The sequence below is a fragment of the Equus caballus genome, chromosome 16 (genome assembly GCF_041296265.1).
Source record: "Equus caballus isolate H_3958 breed thoroughbred chromosome 16, TB-T2T, whole genome shotgun sequence".
In the NCBI taxonomy this organism is placed as follows: domain Eukaryota; kingdom Metazoa; phylum Chordata; class Mammalia; order Perissodactyla; family Equidae; genus Equus; species Equus caballus.
In genome coordinates, this window is record NC_091699.1 from 58,786,616 (window position 1) to 58,803,154 (window position 16,539).

The following is a 16,539-nucleotide window of genomic DNA, read 5'->3' on the forward strand; positions in this document are numbered from 1 at the left end:
TTGAGAGGCTTCTAGTCAAGCTGAGTGGTTGTTGAATATGTGAGTCTAGAAGCCAAGGGAGAGGGCCAGGCTGGAGATGCACGTTTAGGTCCTATAGGTGACATTTAAAGTCAGGAGGCTGGATGGGATCTCCAAGGAGTATAGATGGAGAGGAGTTCCAAGGCCTGAGCTCTGAGCTCCTCCAACATCGAGAGGCTGGGAAGAAGAGCAGGAACCAGCAAAAGGGGCTGAGACGTGGCCAGGGAGCTGGCAGGGTATGTTATTCCGGAAATCAAATGGAGAGAGGATTCATGGAGGTGAGATTGATTCCAGCAGAGAAACCCAGATGGCTAATAAGAATACGAGGATGCACGCGTATGGTTATCAAGCACATTCAAACTTAACTCCATACAACACTTCACACACACAAGATTGGCAAGAAAGTCAGATAATTCCACGTTGGGCAACGATGTGGGAACACACACTGCTGATGACAGTGTCCACTGTGATGTCATTTTAGAGAAAATCCAACAGTGCTTAGCAAAATGAGAATGTAACCACCTTAAGATGTAGTATATGTAATATGTACCAAGACAGATTCTAGCTCAGGTCCATAAGGGGACATGGGAGAGGATGTTCATTGAAGCAGGTGGGTAGAAGCAGTGAAGGTCTCCTTCAGAAGGGCTGGAGGAGTAAAAGGTGGTGGAAACTGTAAAATGCAGTGCTGCGGCTGCAGTGAACAGGTGTAAACACAGCAACACGAATACATCCTTAAGAAATAAAACAGAATGAGCTCTCAAGCTCAATGCCATTTAAGTGAAACACACAAAATACTACTACCTACATACTTTTCTAAGGACATGTATTTAATTCATTAGCTTGATGTCTCTGGGACAGAGGGGAATGTGAGTGGGGATGGGGGATACAGGAGATAAAAAACATGAACCAAAATAGGGTTTTGTATAGACATGAATATGATTAACCAACTCCGTGCACCTGAGACTCCTGCCCCTACCCCAAATAAAGGCTTTCCTCTTGCTTAAATCCAGTCAGAAGACAGGATTTGAAGGGTATATGCCTAGGGCTTAAGGCAGCTATATTCTGAGTATCTTATACATGGTGTGTGGCAACTGTTGGTTGTCCCCAATATATATTCTCCTCTTATTCCTTTATAATACATTCCCCAGCCTCCTTTGTGGGTGAGTGCATTTATATGGCTAATTTTTGGCTGGTGTTTTATGGGATTTCTGGCAAGGCTAGTTAAAAAGGAGGTGGCATGTGTACCATTTTATCTTCCTCCTCTACTGTTGGCTTGGAATGTGGATATGATGGATGGTACCCTGGTAGCCATCTGGGACCATGAGGCAACTTTAAGGATGGAAGCCAGACGCCTAGAAAGATAGGTGGTATCCTGATGATCCATGAAGCTGCTGTACCAGACCCTGATGACCTACATCTGGTCTTCTTTTATGTGAGAGAGGAACACATTTCTATCATGTTTAAAACATTGCTATTTTGGATTTTTCTATTATATGGAGCCAAATAGTCTCCTAACTGATGAGTTCTGAATAGACGTTGAATTGAAGAGAATTTTTTTTTTCCTAATCTATCATTTCTTAAAAGAAAAGTTTCCTGGAGATCCTTTTTAAAATGCCCCCTGCTTTTTCATCTATTTGATGTCTTCAAAGGGCAGTAGTTATGACTTTATTGAGATTTGTTTTAATTTTTAGGATTTTTTTCAATTATAGAATCATATCATAAAGTATAAAATGACCTGGACGAGACTCTGCAGTGAAGCAGAGGTTTGGCAGCAGGCCCAGACGGCGCAGCCTCAGATTTCAGCGCAGAGCTGGCAATACCTTGTTATATCCACTTTAGTTGCACGTGTACATAGAACGAATGGCTATGGTCTCAGGGTCATGTGGTTTTGCTGACAGATAGCTGCCATTTGGTTTGACAGTGTAGACAGAGCTCTAAGTAAGCACTTATATTAATTCTATTACTAAGCACAGCAACCTGATGAGCAGACAGACTTTCAGGATCAGAGGCAATGTGGTGCACTGAAAAACTCCTGATTGAATGGGAGGTAGAATTTACTAATTGGTGATTCTGTATCTTTTGATTCCTTTGAGTTGTCAAGGAGGAAACAGGTTGGGCAACCTTAGAGAAGCGATGGGGGCAGGTTTTGTTAAGCCAGGAAGCATCCAGAATGAAAAAGCTTGGAATTACTCATTGGCCATTGTCCTAAATGTCAGGCTCATCATTGCTCTTTGCTGCAAACAAATCTCTTCCTTTCTAGACCTACAATTTGGAACCTCTCTTGGATGGCAATTCATACTTTCCCAGATGTAATTTTATTTAAGAAACAATTTCCATATGTTTCATTATTATAAAGGAAATACATGCTCACTGTAGAAGAGTAAAATTCCGACAGGTAAAAACAAAAAAACATTGACAATGCCAGCGACCTTGTCAACCATTTTTAACTCATTGGTGTATATCTTTTCACACCCTCTTCTATACTGTGTGGTATGTATGTGTATGAATTTTAACCATAGGGCAGTAAAAATAAATTTTATTAAGTATAAAAGCAGTAATTAATGAAATAAAGAGCAAAAACTAGTAGCCTTGATTGGTACCGCCAAAGGCTTATTCTTGAAAATAGGTAGATCTTTGTTGGTCTCATCTAGGGAAAAGAGAACAGCACACAAATTTACAGCATTTGAGATAAGAACAAGGACGCAATTAGACAAATGGAGGAGATTAAAAATCTAAGAGAAAACACTGTTTGTAAATGTGTAAGAATGCTACCAAAAGGCTTCTGGGGAAATGCTTAGTGACTGGTGGAAGCAGTCTACTAACAATGAGGAATCCGCTCCATTTAATTTGGAAACATTTCTTAAGATCAAGCTTCCAGGTGTGGGTGGCCCTGGACAGGCAGGTGACGCACAGAGGTGGTGGTGGCCGCAGAATAGAGGTCAAGGATTGGGGATGGTTCAGCCACATCGAGTGGGTTGTTCCTGTGCAATTAGACGAACTCGGGCATGCTCTTTAACACTCATGTTGTATTACATTGAAACGCCATCTTCACCACCCTAAAAAGGTTCAAGTTCTTTATCAGCAAAGAAAACATAAACCGAACTCCTGAATCATTCGCAGTCATTTTTTATTCCAAACATGTATTTTTGTAAACCTGCATTCCTCAAACAGTGCAAGTGAATTAGAAGTGACTGCATAGACTTTAATACACGTGACCTTATGAGGAGGAACACCCCTCCCGCCCGAATTCCTCAACGGAAACGTACATGGATGCATCAAGTTCTGGAAGTGAAGTTAGCGTGGGTGCCTGCCATGCAATAATCACTCTTAAAGCTTTTAAACTCACTCTGCCAGTCACACCGTGCACATTAGAATTCTAAAAAACATTAACAAGGTCTGAAATCTAGATCATTGTGCTATAAAGCGTTGCACCACATGGGAGATTTGTTCATTATCCCCACAATTTGCTGAAAATCAGAAGACATTCTAGAAGGTTCATTTTGGCCCTACTGGCTCTGTATCCTCCCTTCAACGATTCTTTGTTTCAGAAAATATTCTCCACTGTGTATATTATTGCTCTATATAGCAAACAAAACATCGACTAAAACTCTGCATACTTGGAGCATCTCTGAAATGACACTCATTTTCTGCCTTTTGTCTGTTAAAGGGCCATTTCCTCCAATAACAATCCTTTGCAGTGCCTCTAAATTTTGGGATGTTTGAATCAGGCATAGGTTCATCAGGTGTAGGTTTCACATGTAACCCATGCGCAGCTGTGTTCACTTGGTCATAATGCCTCATCCAAAAATAAAAGAATAGAATAAGCTTTTAAAAAATTACCATGCTTGGGTTCAACAGGTAGCATGCGGCACACATATCACTTGAGGGATCCACTTCCGCATTGAAAACGAGTCCCAGATGTTTCCAGGAGACCTGTTGGTTTTCTGTTTGTTTTTAACCTCCTTGCCTTTGGCTCAAGAGCTGCAGGCTATGCATGACCCAGTGAAGAAGGACTTTCTATTGGATTTCCTACAAAGTTTACCAAAATTCAGAATGCTGATAAAATTGGTGATGATGATGGAACTTTCCTGAAGAATTGACTGGGAAAGCCTCAGCGACCTCAGTAGCAAGTGATTTTGGTTGTGTGCCTGCCAGTCACCATGAAGCTACTGGACCCGCTCACTCCTATGAGTGTCCTCTTGTTTCTAAACTTCCTGGCTTCTTTGTGACAGGTCCAAGGCTCACTTTCGGGATAGTCCCAGGTAAATTGAGCATAAGTGAATCATTTGTCAAAAAGGGGCATTATTTTACTGGATTTTTATAAAGGTCTTTTTCCATATTTAAAAAGCATCTCAATCATTCTGACCATTGGTTAAAACCATAGTGAATACACGACTAAAAGTTAAAGTGGACTGAAATAATGCTCTGCAAGAGAATATCCTATAGGATTCCACAGTGAACTCATAGAAGCAGGAAAGGTGGAAACTGGAAGGCACTGTGGAATTTTAAAAGAATATTCTAGGGAAATAACAGACACACCAACTCATTGTGTCTGCTTTTCCTGAGAGGGCTCCGAGCTGGATGGAGCTGGTGAACCGCCCAAATTGAGAGAGCGCTAATAATCTGGTTGACTTCTTTCTCTATCACTGTTCTAAATGGTTGACTCCCCCGTGCCTGCTGCCCCACCTGCTACTCAGCACGATCAGACAAGCAGAGGCACTGTCCTTCCCCAAACAGGCTCTAGAGTGGCTGCCAGTATTTGCTCCTGGTGATGCCATGTACGATTTTTTTTAAAACTGCCTTATGAAGTCTTAGTAATCTCCTGGATATGTGCCCACTCATGTGGGTCTACCATTCAGAATCAACCAGAAACAAATGGATCCCAGCTCTGAGACTGCCCCCAGGAGCCTGCCCTTCCCCAGATGAGGTTTTCCCCTTGGCTGGCAGAACTGGGGGCCTGTGAGTCACCCTTCTACACTGTCACCAATGTGTCTGCACCCCTGCAGGAGGCTGGTTAGTGGCTGTAAATGCATGTGGCCAAAGCGGCTGATGGAGCCATCCCAAGCCTACCGCCTAAGAATCCTAAATGATTTATTAAAGGACAACATGACACAATGAACAAGAGTCCAGCAAAGGAAAGCTGCAAATGAGGTCTCATAAAGGAGTCCATGCTCTACACTCCATCGCAGGAAGGCTTGCCTCCCCCAGGCAAAATGTGCCTGTGGTGTTCTCTGGGGAACCTAGCACCTAGCACAGTGCCTGACACACAGCAGGGACCCCATAAATATGATAAATGAGTGACTAAAACTCACTCAACACTGCTTTATTACTTTTGAGTAAACTCATAGGTAAACTCGGAGAACTGGTTTCTTTGCCTGCATTCGCGCTGTAGCTACCTCTGTGTCTCCATCCCTCTGTCAGAACATCCTCAGCCTCATTCTAAGATCAGCCTAGTTCATGCCGTTAATCCTCTGGGAAGCACGATACATTCATTATCTTCCTGTATCAGAGTCAATTGCATAAGAAATGAAAAGACACACATTCCATGCCAGGTTTGCAATGGCCCAGCACCCTTATAATTCTGCCAAAACTTTAGATATGTTTCTAAGTATTAGCCAAGTATGTGTATAGAAAGTCTGTCTCCCCTGAACTTGAGTTCTATGTCTTTTCAACAATGTTCACAGACCCCCGGCAACATGTTAGCTTCCAGTAAACAAGGTCCTATAAGAAAGATCCTTGGTCTTGTTTCTTGTTTCATGCCCATTTGATGTCTTCTGTACATACCTGGGGCTTGAGCAGGCTGTAATAAGCCATTAAGGACTCTGTTAGATCCTGCTCTTAGCCACATGTTCTCTCTCTTACCAGAGGGTTATCCAGCAGTGGTAACAGCAGCCATAGCTGCTAACAGTTATTGAGTGTTCTCTACGGGCCAGGCGCTGTGCTGAGCATGCTACATCCATCATCTCATTGCCCTTTTAGGAAGTCACATTGCACTCAAAACTGGGCAGCACAGTGCATCTGATAATAAACACTGTCAAATAGAGACCTTGGATATTGAAGGCCATAACTGAGCATTCACACGTGCAGGGGCTGGGGGAGGACGTCAGTGCTATGCCCAGATCCCTGTGCATCATTTCTCTGTGCCTCCCCAGATCGGGGGTGCAGCTCTCCTTTAGAGAACTGCCCCTGAGCTACTGGAGCCATTTTGCCAGCAGGAACTGAGAGCAGAAACTTTACATCTCCCCCGGGTGCAAGAATATGAAAGCTCAGCTCCCTTGCCTCAGGTTGGGACAACTCTGAGGCATAAGTTATTCTCCAGAGCTCCCCTGCAGGATCACGCTGAAGCTACCCTCCAGGGGAGCTTTCCTGAAACGGCACCCTTCCCTGGCTTCCTTCCCTCACTTCCTTCCTGATGTGCCCTGGGAACACTTCCTTAATAAGTTACTTGCATGCCAATCCTTGCCTCAGGATCTGCATCTTGGGAACCCCACTATTTTTTTTTTAAAAAAGGATAGGTTGAATGGTCATCTCTGGGAAGGAATCCGCAATTACCATTGGCTGGGATAGCAAGAGTGACAGGAGAAATGGAGACCTCTGAATTCAAATTACCATGAAAAGGCAACACATCACAGCATTCAGATACAAGTCTTTGCTTGGTGGGCACTGATTTAGTCCTTGTGGTGCGTGGACTCTGATGCATGATGTCCACGATGAGACGCCATTCTGAGGTTTACCAGATGACCACCTGGCACTGCTCCAAGCTTTCATCTATTAATCCAAGGAGAAGGAGGATGAGATGTCTGCTATATAAAGGTGATGCAGAGCAGACCTGTTGCTAGGAACCAGGTTTTTCCATCCAAATTCCTGTTGGGAATCTTCCAACGAAAGATACATATGAAAAAACACTTACAGTTCTTTAGCACATTACTTCAAACTTGACTTCAGGCAATAAAGATGTGAAATGTCTTAGGGGTCTTGCCACAACCACAGTTTATATGCAGCACCGCCGCTTGGTGGATTCATTACTCGAGGTTTCTTCAGATTATTTTCTCTGCAAGTCTTTTTTAACAGCAAGTTCCAAAGTACAATAAGATTTTTATCCTTTAAAATTTGTATGAATGTACATGTATTTCCAAGATTTCAGGCCAGATATCAGTGCTTGAGTGAATTATATAACTATTTAATAGAAATAATAAAACATCGATACAAATATAAAGACATAATCAGTATAAAAGGCTTATATTTATAAAAATACTTTTAACTAACAGTTTTCCCCTGAGGGTTGACCACGCATGTTGCATCCATAAATATTGCTCGGCTCTGTAGCTTGCTTTCCAAAGTTCAGAGTTCATCTTTAAAAGGAAGTGGTGGTGGCTTCAGTCATGTGACCTGGCCAAAGTGGCTGCCTCAGGCTGGCACCTGGGCTTAATAGAATGAAGAAGAGAACAGCATCAGTGGGGCCTCCGAAAAATCTGGAGAAGATTCTTTCTTCCAAATATGGAAGATACAAAGATCAAGGATGACAGGCGAATGATTGGGTCACGTGACTGGCATGGCAGTCACTGGTTTTTCTGGACCCAGTCCCAACTGTCTTCGTTCTCTTTCCGGTTCTTCTCAGCTTCAATAATTTCTTTGTACCTTCGGCGAAAGAAGCCCATCTGAAAGGCAGAAAGAGGAGAGGCTGGGTCAGACATGCTGGGGAATCAGCTGTTTGGTTGCAAGACAGTCTGGCCTAGGAGGAGGCATGACCCACACTGACAGTGCCAGGAAGGCTGGGAAAACTCCTCAGATTAGACCAGTTCAGAACAAGCTTTATGTGGAGCCACTTTTCAAAATGCCTGGACCTCCTGCAGGCTATCTTACGGTAAGTTGTTCGTTCCTTGTAAAGTGCTTCTGGTGGAGTACTTCCCAAACTGTGTGCAGGGGAACGCCAGTTACTGAGAATTATTTGTAGGTGTTTGGGAGTAAAAAAAGAGTTTGGAAAATGACGCATTCTTTCTTTCTTTAAGAGAGTCATAATGTACAGTAGAACAGTAAAGGATCAAATAACCCCTCAGTAAAAGATCTAAGAAACCCAGGACTTGACACTTCCCAATCTTATTTGGCTTATGATAAACCTATTAATATCCTGAGAGATATTAGCCATTGTGGAATAATTTGATAAGTACTGCTCTTAAATAATAGGCCTTCAAAGTGTCTGCAGATCTGCGTTCTATCTTGCTGTCCTCTAGATCTTTCTTGCAGACCTGTGAAACTCATGCTGCAAGTGCACCACAGCGGCAGTGTGTACCCCGCTCAGAGGCCTCTCGCCCTGATCCAGATGGCAGTTTCCTTGAGCTTTGTTCCGAAAAGATCTTGCCCTCTGATGTCTTTTGGCTTTTCACGTATGGTAAGACAAGCTTCTAGTTTTTCTCACACAGTCATCACAGGCCAGGCATTTGAGCAACTTTTTGCAGCCCCAAGCTTACCTTTTCCTCCATGCTCAGGGAGACCTGGCATCTCTTGTTCTTTGCTCACCAGCATCAGTGGCCTGTTTCTGAGGCCAGAAATCCCTCCCTGCACCTGACCTTAAACATGACTGACTGGAGTGGGTGGACAGATACCCCAGCGCCCCCTCACCTTGAGGGGAGCAACCTTAAGGTGCGTGTCCCACCAAGGTCTCCCAGTGGAACTTGCCCACAGTGGTAACCAGCTTAATAACACATCCTTTATTGGTTTCCTTCTCTTCCCTGTCTCGCTTCCTTACTCCCCTATGAGTGTTTCCTGAGACCATCTTTGAAATAAATTACTTACCCTCCAATCCTTGTTTAATCCCCTTGAACAGGGGAATTGAAACAGACACGCACACTGGGTCTGCTGCTGGGAGGCACGCTGCTCTGCAGGTTTATGGTACAACACTATCATTAGCTTCTAATTTCCACAGTCATATTTGAAAACCCTCATGACTAGTGATCTCTGCAGTCTGCTGCCAACAACGAATGTACATATAAAACCTGTCCTAAACAAATCATAAGCAAACCTAGCTCTCGTGGGCACACCTAACTTCTTTGTTGTCTGCACATTTGTGCTCATGTTCCTTCACTATGAGCCAAGCATCCAGTCACCCTGATGGTCATGAGCTCTCCCAAAGAAGGGAAAGCAGGTGGGGGTCAGGATTTGTCTTGCTGCACCATCTTCCTATCCCCGAAGAGGGCTTATTGGCCCAGCCAAAGATGAGAACTGTCCAAGAGAGCTGCCAAGAAAGAGCCGATCACATGCACTGCCAAGGAAATCCTGCGAGTTTGCTCTGAGGGGAGTCAACCAAGCAGTGCAGTCTGAACAACTGGGGAGGAGGAGAAGCTTTCTTAGAACAGCTGGCAAGGGTTTTGTGTTCTGAGCTTCGATGCTCAAGGCCAGTTTTGTGGCAGGCAGGCAGACACTGAGTTCCGAGTGTTTTCAGCCCCTGAAGTTTCTTCTCAGCATAAGACCACATCTGTCAGAACCGCACTTTCCGAGGCCCCCCGACTTTTCTCTCCTCAAACCTCTCCCACCTTCTCCTCTCTGCAAGGGATGTGGAAAGGGTGTTTGGCCTGAAGGGTCTGGATAATTAGAAAAAGGTCGTTGTTGTCTCCTCAAAGCACAGCCAAGAAGGCCACAAAAGCAACCCAAGACTTAATCAAAATGTCTAACTAAGAAGTTACTGCTTGAAACATCATTCTTCAAAGATAAAGATGTGGTTGACTGGGTAAATATGTCACATGTACCTTCTGAGCTGAGGAGAATTGTGAAAATAAGGCTGGATACAACACGGAGATAAGATTCTTTACCACATAACTCTGCCTGCTGATGGTGTAATGTTTCCATAATACCAGGTTACTCATGTTTAATTCCAGAGAAGTAACATACTTCCACTGGGGCGCTAATCAAGCAGAATTCTAATTGTCTGCTCCCTTGTTATCTTCTGCATTTGTCTTAGGACTCCTTGAAGGCAGGATTTGTGCATTTTTATCCCCAGTGCTCAGCATCTCGCCTGTACGTAGTACCAATGATAAACTGCGAAAATGCCCACAGTTCTTCATTCCCCCGTATCCAAGCCCTTGAGCATGTGTAGCAACTCCCAGCCTGAGGCAGATCTACTTCCAACACCTTGAATCTGCACTGTGACTTGCTTTGATAACTGGATACAATGGAGGTGATGTTGTATCAGTTCCCACTTAGGCCTCAAGAGGCCTCGCACCTCTGCTTACTTCCTCAGAACGCTGCCCGGCCTCCATGTGGACGAGTTTAGTCTAGCCTGCTGAAAGATGAGAGTCCACCCAGCTGAGGCCCTCCTAGACCAGCCAACACCCAGCTGCCTGCAGAGGTGGGTGTGAGTCCAGCTAAGACTCAAGAACCGCCCTGTTGAACTCAGTCCAATTCGCCACCCACAGAATTGTGAGCTATAATAGATAAGCAATAGACTCTTGTTGCTTTTAAGCCACTAAACTTTGGGGTGGTGTGTTATGCAGGACGAGTTAACTGATACAGCACTCGATATTTTTTGTGTGACTTACTGAATGAACCAATACCCATAGGAATGCTGGCAGAGCGGCAGCTGACAGGGTTCTGGACATAAAGAGTATCTCTGTACTGCTGAAGAGCATCATTGTACTTTGTGCTGCTGAATAGACTTTTCTTCTTCACCTCTAGGAAGGACAAAGGTCGGCTCCCTTTCTCATAGCTGTGCTAGAGCAAGGATTTGATAGAGTGTGTACAAACAATCCAGCCAGGACTTAGAGCACCTGAACTAATTCTCATACGTGGCTCTTGTGTGCTCATGTTTTATGTATGTCACACTTGTTACCAACACAGTGAAGGTGCCAGCATCTCCTGCAGGCATCCAGAAGCAAGCTCTTTTCTCTCAAGTGCAGTGGTGTCAGCACGAGGCCTGAAAATCACCCCCAACCCCCAGCAGTGACTGTAGAGCTGCTCTCAGAAACAGCCTTGCAAACTCTATGCCCCGATCCAACACTGCAGGCTCTCAAGAGCCCCGTTCCCAGCACGACCTGTGTGTAGTCTCTTGGATGGGAGGTTGGAGCTGCCACTGACATTTGTCCTTCTTCTTTGGAACCCAAAGACCATTTCCCAAAACACGATCCACTCATGGCTAGGGAGTGCTGGGTTACAGTAGTGCAGGCTGTGCACTGCATATGAGGAGCAGGGTGCACGCACATTGCAGGTATCACAGATATGTAAATTTATTACAACTATTTCCCAGCAGAGGGCAGTAAAGCGTCTTTTCCAATAAAGATTTTTTGAATTTTCTGACAGATAGAAGGAAAGCGTCTTGAGGAAGGGGTGCTGTTTACTAGTTTGCATAAAGGTGCCATATGGTCTAGTTGTAGTCCTGTCAAACTAATATTGTTTCTCACATGATCAAACTAATTCTAGTTCAGAAAAGGAGAATATCACCTTTTTGTTTTTGTTTGGAGCCGTTTTTGTTCAGCCTTTTGATAAAGAATCCAAAGCCCAAGGCTCTGAGTTACCAGGTAATGGTCCCTGGAACAAGTGTGTCATCCTAGGCCTGCCAGGTGCCAGAGGTCCTCCTCAGAAGAGTCGGATGGGAGAGACGTGGCATATGGAGCTGAGTCCTGCTCACTCTCCAGCTACCCACCCTCTGGACCACAGCGCAGGGTCATTTTCTGGCTCTGAACACCAGGGTCTTTGTCTCTGCCCAGGAGACGGATGGCATTCTCAGACCTCTCCCAGCCGTGGAACACAACAATGGCTTTTCCTGTTGGTCCCCAAAGCACACTTGACACTGCAGCCTATGGTGCACACAGCTGTGTACCTAGGACTCACACAAAGAACGAACAAGGCACAGAGTCCTTGCCTGGTGTCCGTTTTTCACAAATATTTTTTGGAAAGTGTTGGAAAATTGAATTTTCAACTTTTATAATAAAGTATGGATAAATTATAAAGTGTTAGGAACTGCAAAATTCTTAAAAATTAAGATAAAATAAGACTTCAAAGACATTTCTCTCCTGCAAGGGCCTCCCATAGGCATACACTGACACTCTCGTTAGCACTCATAGTTACTTTGGGGCAAACCTTTGAGTAATGATGGGCAAATCTGTTTTTGCGGCCAGCCAAGCCCACCCTGAGGGTGCTGGGAAATGATTAGTGATGAGTTTAAGCTGGACCCTTAGCAGCCCCACACTCAATTCCAATCCAATGAAGTCAATGTTTTTCTGCACTTTTTCTGGAACCTTCTAGGGCTTGCTTTGCCACTTGAGGGGCAAAAGGCTCTGTTTATAATAGAGGAAGCACTCATGGAAACCCTAGAGGAGGAGAGACTGAAGCCAAGCTTTGCTCAGCTGTAAGCTGAGGGAGCAGTGTGCTTTCTGGCTTTGTGTGTGCTGGTCCTGATAGGGGCTTGCCGCCCCAGAGAGCAGCTCACTGAACCCTCCTGACAGACTTACACCATTTTCTGATATAAACTTGTATCAAAAGCAGCCAGAAAACCAGAGAAACAGCAGATTTCCCCTGAAAAGCACTAATTAGGGGGGTGCTGCCTGAGGCATGAGGCCTAGGAGGAAATAAGGCCTGACCGAGTTCTGGGGTCTGCAGCGCTGCAGCAGCAGCCTCTCCTGCCCAGCCCACTTTGGGGTGACTGAGGGGCTGGCAGCATAACTCCTTGGCATCTGGTCTCTTGTGAGATCCCCTCCCCCTCCTTCCCTGGCCCTTGGGCTGCCTCCTGTTTCTGGGTCTCTTCAGTGACTTGATTATTTACATAGCATGTCTCTGTCTTGAGATTTCGACAGTGCAACATCAGCCCAATATTTACTTCCAAACATAAATAAGTCCCCACTGAGAGTCTCTGGCACATGGTTTTGATTGAGGCAGAGTGAAGGGTGTCTGTGCGTGTGTGCGCACTCACGTGCGCCTGTGTCTGCTCGTTTTCTTTTTCTTCAGAGGTGGGGAAGCAAGGATGGGTTCTCACAGCCTGGTTGGAGGGAAGGTGATAACCCTAAAGACCCGTGCAGGGGCTGCCAAACCTTACACAGTCTCTGAGCCATTTCACAGATTTATTTTTCTAAGTGTTTCTGCTTGAGGTCAGAAGTAAGGCTCTCAAATAAAAACCATGAGCCCAAAGCCAGTCCTAAGGCAGCAGGCTCTTGGAACAGCCCAGCTGACTGGAGGCAGCCCTTCTGTGAGGGCACCCTGCAGCCTGCCTCTTCACCACTCGTCAAAGGGAAGAGCTAGCAGGTCCTGGGCCTTTGGGGAAGAGACTGGTCACAGGGCTGGCAAGGCAATGGCACTTCGCTTTGCCCCAAGTCATCTCGGCTTGCAAAGGGTCTGAGAGGAGGGAGAGGAAGCTTCCTTGGCTGAAAGCAGTAGAGCATGCGGAGTTTTTCTCCTTCACTGAGTGGGGGTCTGTGTCTTTTGGCAAACTGCACGAGGGAGAGGGGAGAGGGGGAGAGGGAGAGAGGGGGGCAAGGAGAGAGAAGCCTGGGGCTCCAAATGAGGCTTTTTCTTCTAAGGGAAAAACATCCCAGCATCTTCACTCTCATACCACGTGACTCAGGCTGGCTTAATGAGTTGAAGGCATTCCTTAAAGATGCAAGTTACTTACAAGATTGTTACCCTTACTGTACCTCTGAACAAGTGACCCTTCTTCTCATAAACAGGCCTCTAGGACTGTCTTGAAGAGGTACCAGGCCTAGGCCCAGGCCGCTTCAAACCTAGTCAGGGGCTAAAGGAAAGGAGAGGGGACTCATTTGGATTTTTCCCCTTAAAAGAGTTTCATGTTTCAAAGTTTTCTTCCTGCACGGTGGTTTGGCAGGCTACTGTGATCCTCGCACATAAAGTTTAAATTATGGCTCCCAGTGTCTGCTAACATCCCGGCTTTGGGAAAGCTGATTAGGATCCATTTCAGTATTGAAGAAGGGTCTGGTTAGCTCTGGGCCCTTGTTGTGGATTTTGTGCCAGAGCCAGGGCCTGCTGCCGCCAAGAATGAGAGAGTGCCTGGGATGCCAGCAGGCGGGCCTTCTGGAAGGCCCCGGGGTCTGCCTGGAGTCAGAGGCAGAGGAGGAGGCTGAGTGCTGGGCAGGGAGCCTGGAGCTCCACTCTGGAAAAGGGTTGTGCTGACCCCATAAGGTGCTTCTCTCTTAGACAAGCAGTGCATGATGGGCATGTTAGTTGTACCCCAGTGATGTGTAGGAGGGAGCTGGTGGCGCAGCTCCTTCACCTGGCTAAGTCCTGCTCACCCCTCAGGGCATGTCTGGCTCAGCCACCATCTCTGGTCACTTCACTGCTTTTCCCAGAGGTCTTGAAGACTGAGTGAAGGCTCTGTTGCTGACCTCTGTCCCTTTGCCCCCAGCTGCCACCTACTAGCGATCCAATACTGTTTGCTGAATGAAGGCACTGGCCATCTTGCAAGTGTAAAGCGTGCTGGCCCACAGGCTGGTGTGGCATAAAGAATGCATCAGCTCAGCCAGCTGCTTTGTTCTGTTTTCAGTACCATGCCATGATTTATGTGACACATTTGTGGGAACAACCATTTTTGGCTCATGAGCTCAAGGCAATGGCAAGCAACCGCAGGCAGCAGGGTCAGGAGCAACTCTAAGGGAGCTGCAAGAGGTGTGGCCCTATAAAGGGAAGAGGACTTGAGCACTGCCCACCTGTCTTCGAAGACTCTAGGGAAGTGTTTCCTAGTCAGTGGTGGCAACTGGGTACCACTTAGTGGCTTTCCTTGTGAGGGGAATTATGTGTGAGATATGATAATAAGCCAGAAGCAGTAAGACCTCCCACATAACTCAGATATCAGGCTGGACTTTAAGCCCATTAATCAACAGATTTCTGAGTACTGGACTGTCAATGTGACATTACATCTCTATTCAATATATATTATGCATCATTCTTAGGTCATAGACGTAGGAATCAGAGTTGACAAGAGGTCTGTAGTTGAAGTTTTAGGAATATGTAGGTCTTCAAAATAATCCTACATTTCATTTGCCCGTCTCAAAGTCCTATGAAGTCACCATATTTAGTTAGGCCTTTAGGAAAGAAAGTATTTTTCTGAAAGAAACTCCCTCCGCCAAGCTCCTTACTGCATTATAGCTTTGCCTGAACAGTCTACCCATCTGCATGTTGAGTGCGTTCATGAACACTGCACCAAAGGAACTCAATTGTGATTTTATCTATGATACAATGGAAGAGAGATGAGGTTTCCTCCACTTTAAAACAATAAAATTTCTGCTTAGGCAAATCTTCCTTTGTAATATTGACTTTTAAAGAAAAGATTAAGATTTTGCTCATATTTCCGAACATCACGTATGTAGCAGATAAAAGACGGCCACAAACCCTTCGCCATTCATCCATTAAGAGGCAGGGTCTCTTTCTGCTCCCTTGAATCTGGGTTGGTGTGTGACTGCTTTGACCAACAGATACGGCAGAATGATGCCATGCCAGTCACAGAGGGTAAGCCACTCTTGCAAGGCCACATAGCTGGCAAGTGTGACAGCCAGGGTCCTAGTCCACAGCTGGCAGCCTGGGAAGCCTGCGCTCTCAGTTACACACTGTACGCTACCTTTCATTCCTTTTCATTCCCCTGGGGTGGGGCTGGGCGGAGGAATGGTGTCATCTGCTCAGTTTCTGGAGAAGTTACTGCACAGCACTCACCACTCTCAATTAGGTTTACAGCTCACTGTACTAGATTGTGAGGTGTTCAAGCAAGGGAAGAGTCACAATCATTGTTGCATCCAGGTGCCTAACTCAGTGTTTGGTTCAAAGCAAGTGTTCAGTAAATGTGAGCTGAATTAAATATTGCTCTTGGATGATGAGCAAAGCTTTATTGACCCACACGGCGTCACTCAACAGCTTCCTCAAAGCTTTTTGAGACCCTTTTCCTCCACCTCTTTGGAAAAGGCAGCCCTTGTCTGGGTTAAGGACCCCTGACAGCCACCGCTCTGCTCTCTCTCCCAGGCCATGGCAGAAGGTGATATCTGCCTTCTCAGGTCCCAGCAGCTTGGATCACACACAGCTGAGTGACCTCAGAACACAACACAACAGAACACAATAGCCACCTCCTGTAACCAAATTCTTTAAGCAAACACAACAGAAGCAAAGCTAAGCAGATAGCAGGTGGAAGGAGCCTGTGCTCAGGAGATGGGCCACTCCCGAGTGGCAGAGCCAAGTGGGGTGGCCACGAGCAGGGCATACATGCCATAAGAGGGAATGGGGCATGGCCACCATGTTTCCTACTCTGTGTCCCTATCTGCTGCCTTGTACCCAGCTGTGGATGACGGCATTTCCTCTCATCTCAAATGTCCATACAAAGGCAGAAGGAAGGAATACACAGACACATACACAGAACCCCCCCGCCCCCGCCAAAGCCCTTACTGTTTTTTCAGATCCCAAACACTGAGCTGGTTTTGTTCTCCACCCACAGACCCGAGGCCGGCTCAGCAGGAAGGAGTTGGAGTTGGAGAAAAGGGAGAATTAAGAATCTATCTGGCCATGCAGACTAAACAAACAACAAATTGGCAGATTTTTTTTTTT

At 45.7% G+C, this 16,539-nt stretch overlaps 1 protein-coding gene across 2 annotated transcripts in view; it reads right to left on the bottom strand.

Moving 5' to 3' along the window:
• Positions 1 to 3,128: 3,128 nt before the first annotated feature.
• ITGA9 (integrin subunit alpha 9) overlaps positions 3,129 to 16,539 on the bottom strand; it is a 331,203-nt gene continuing 317,792 nt past the window's right edge. For both annotated transcript variants that reach the window (XM_001489074.5, XM_070237987.1), the window contains exon 28: positions 3,129 to 7,676. In XM_001489074.5, coding sequence (XP_001489124.4) covers positions 7,578 to 7,676 — 99 coding nt within the window. In that variant the 3' untranslated portion in view covers positions 3,129 to 7,577. The remainder of the gene's footprint in view (positions 7,677 to 16,539) is intronic.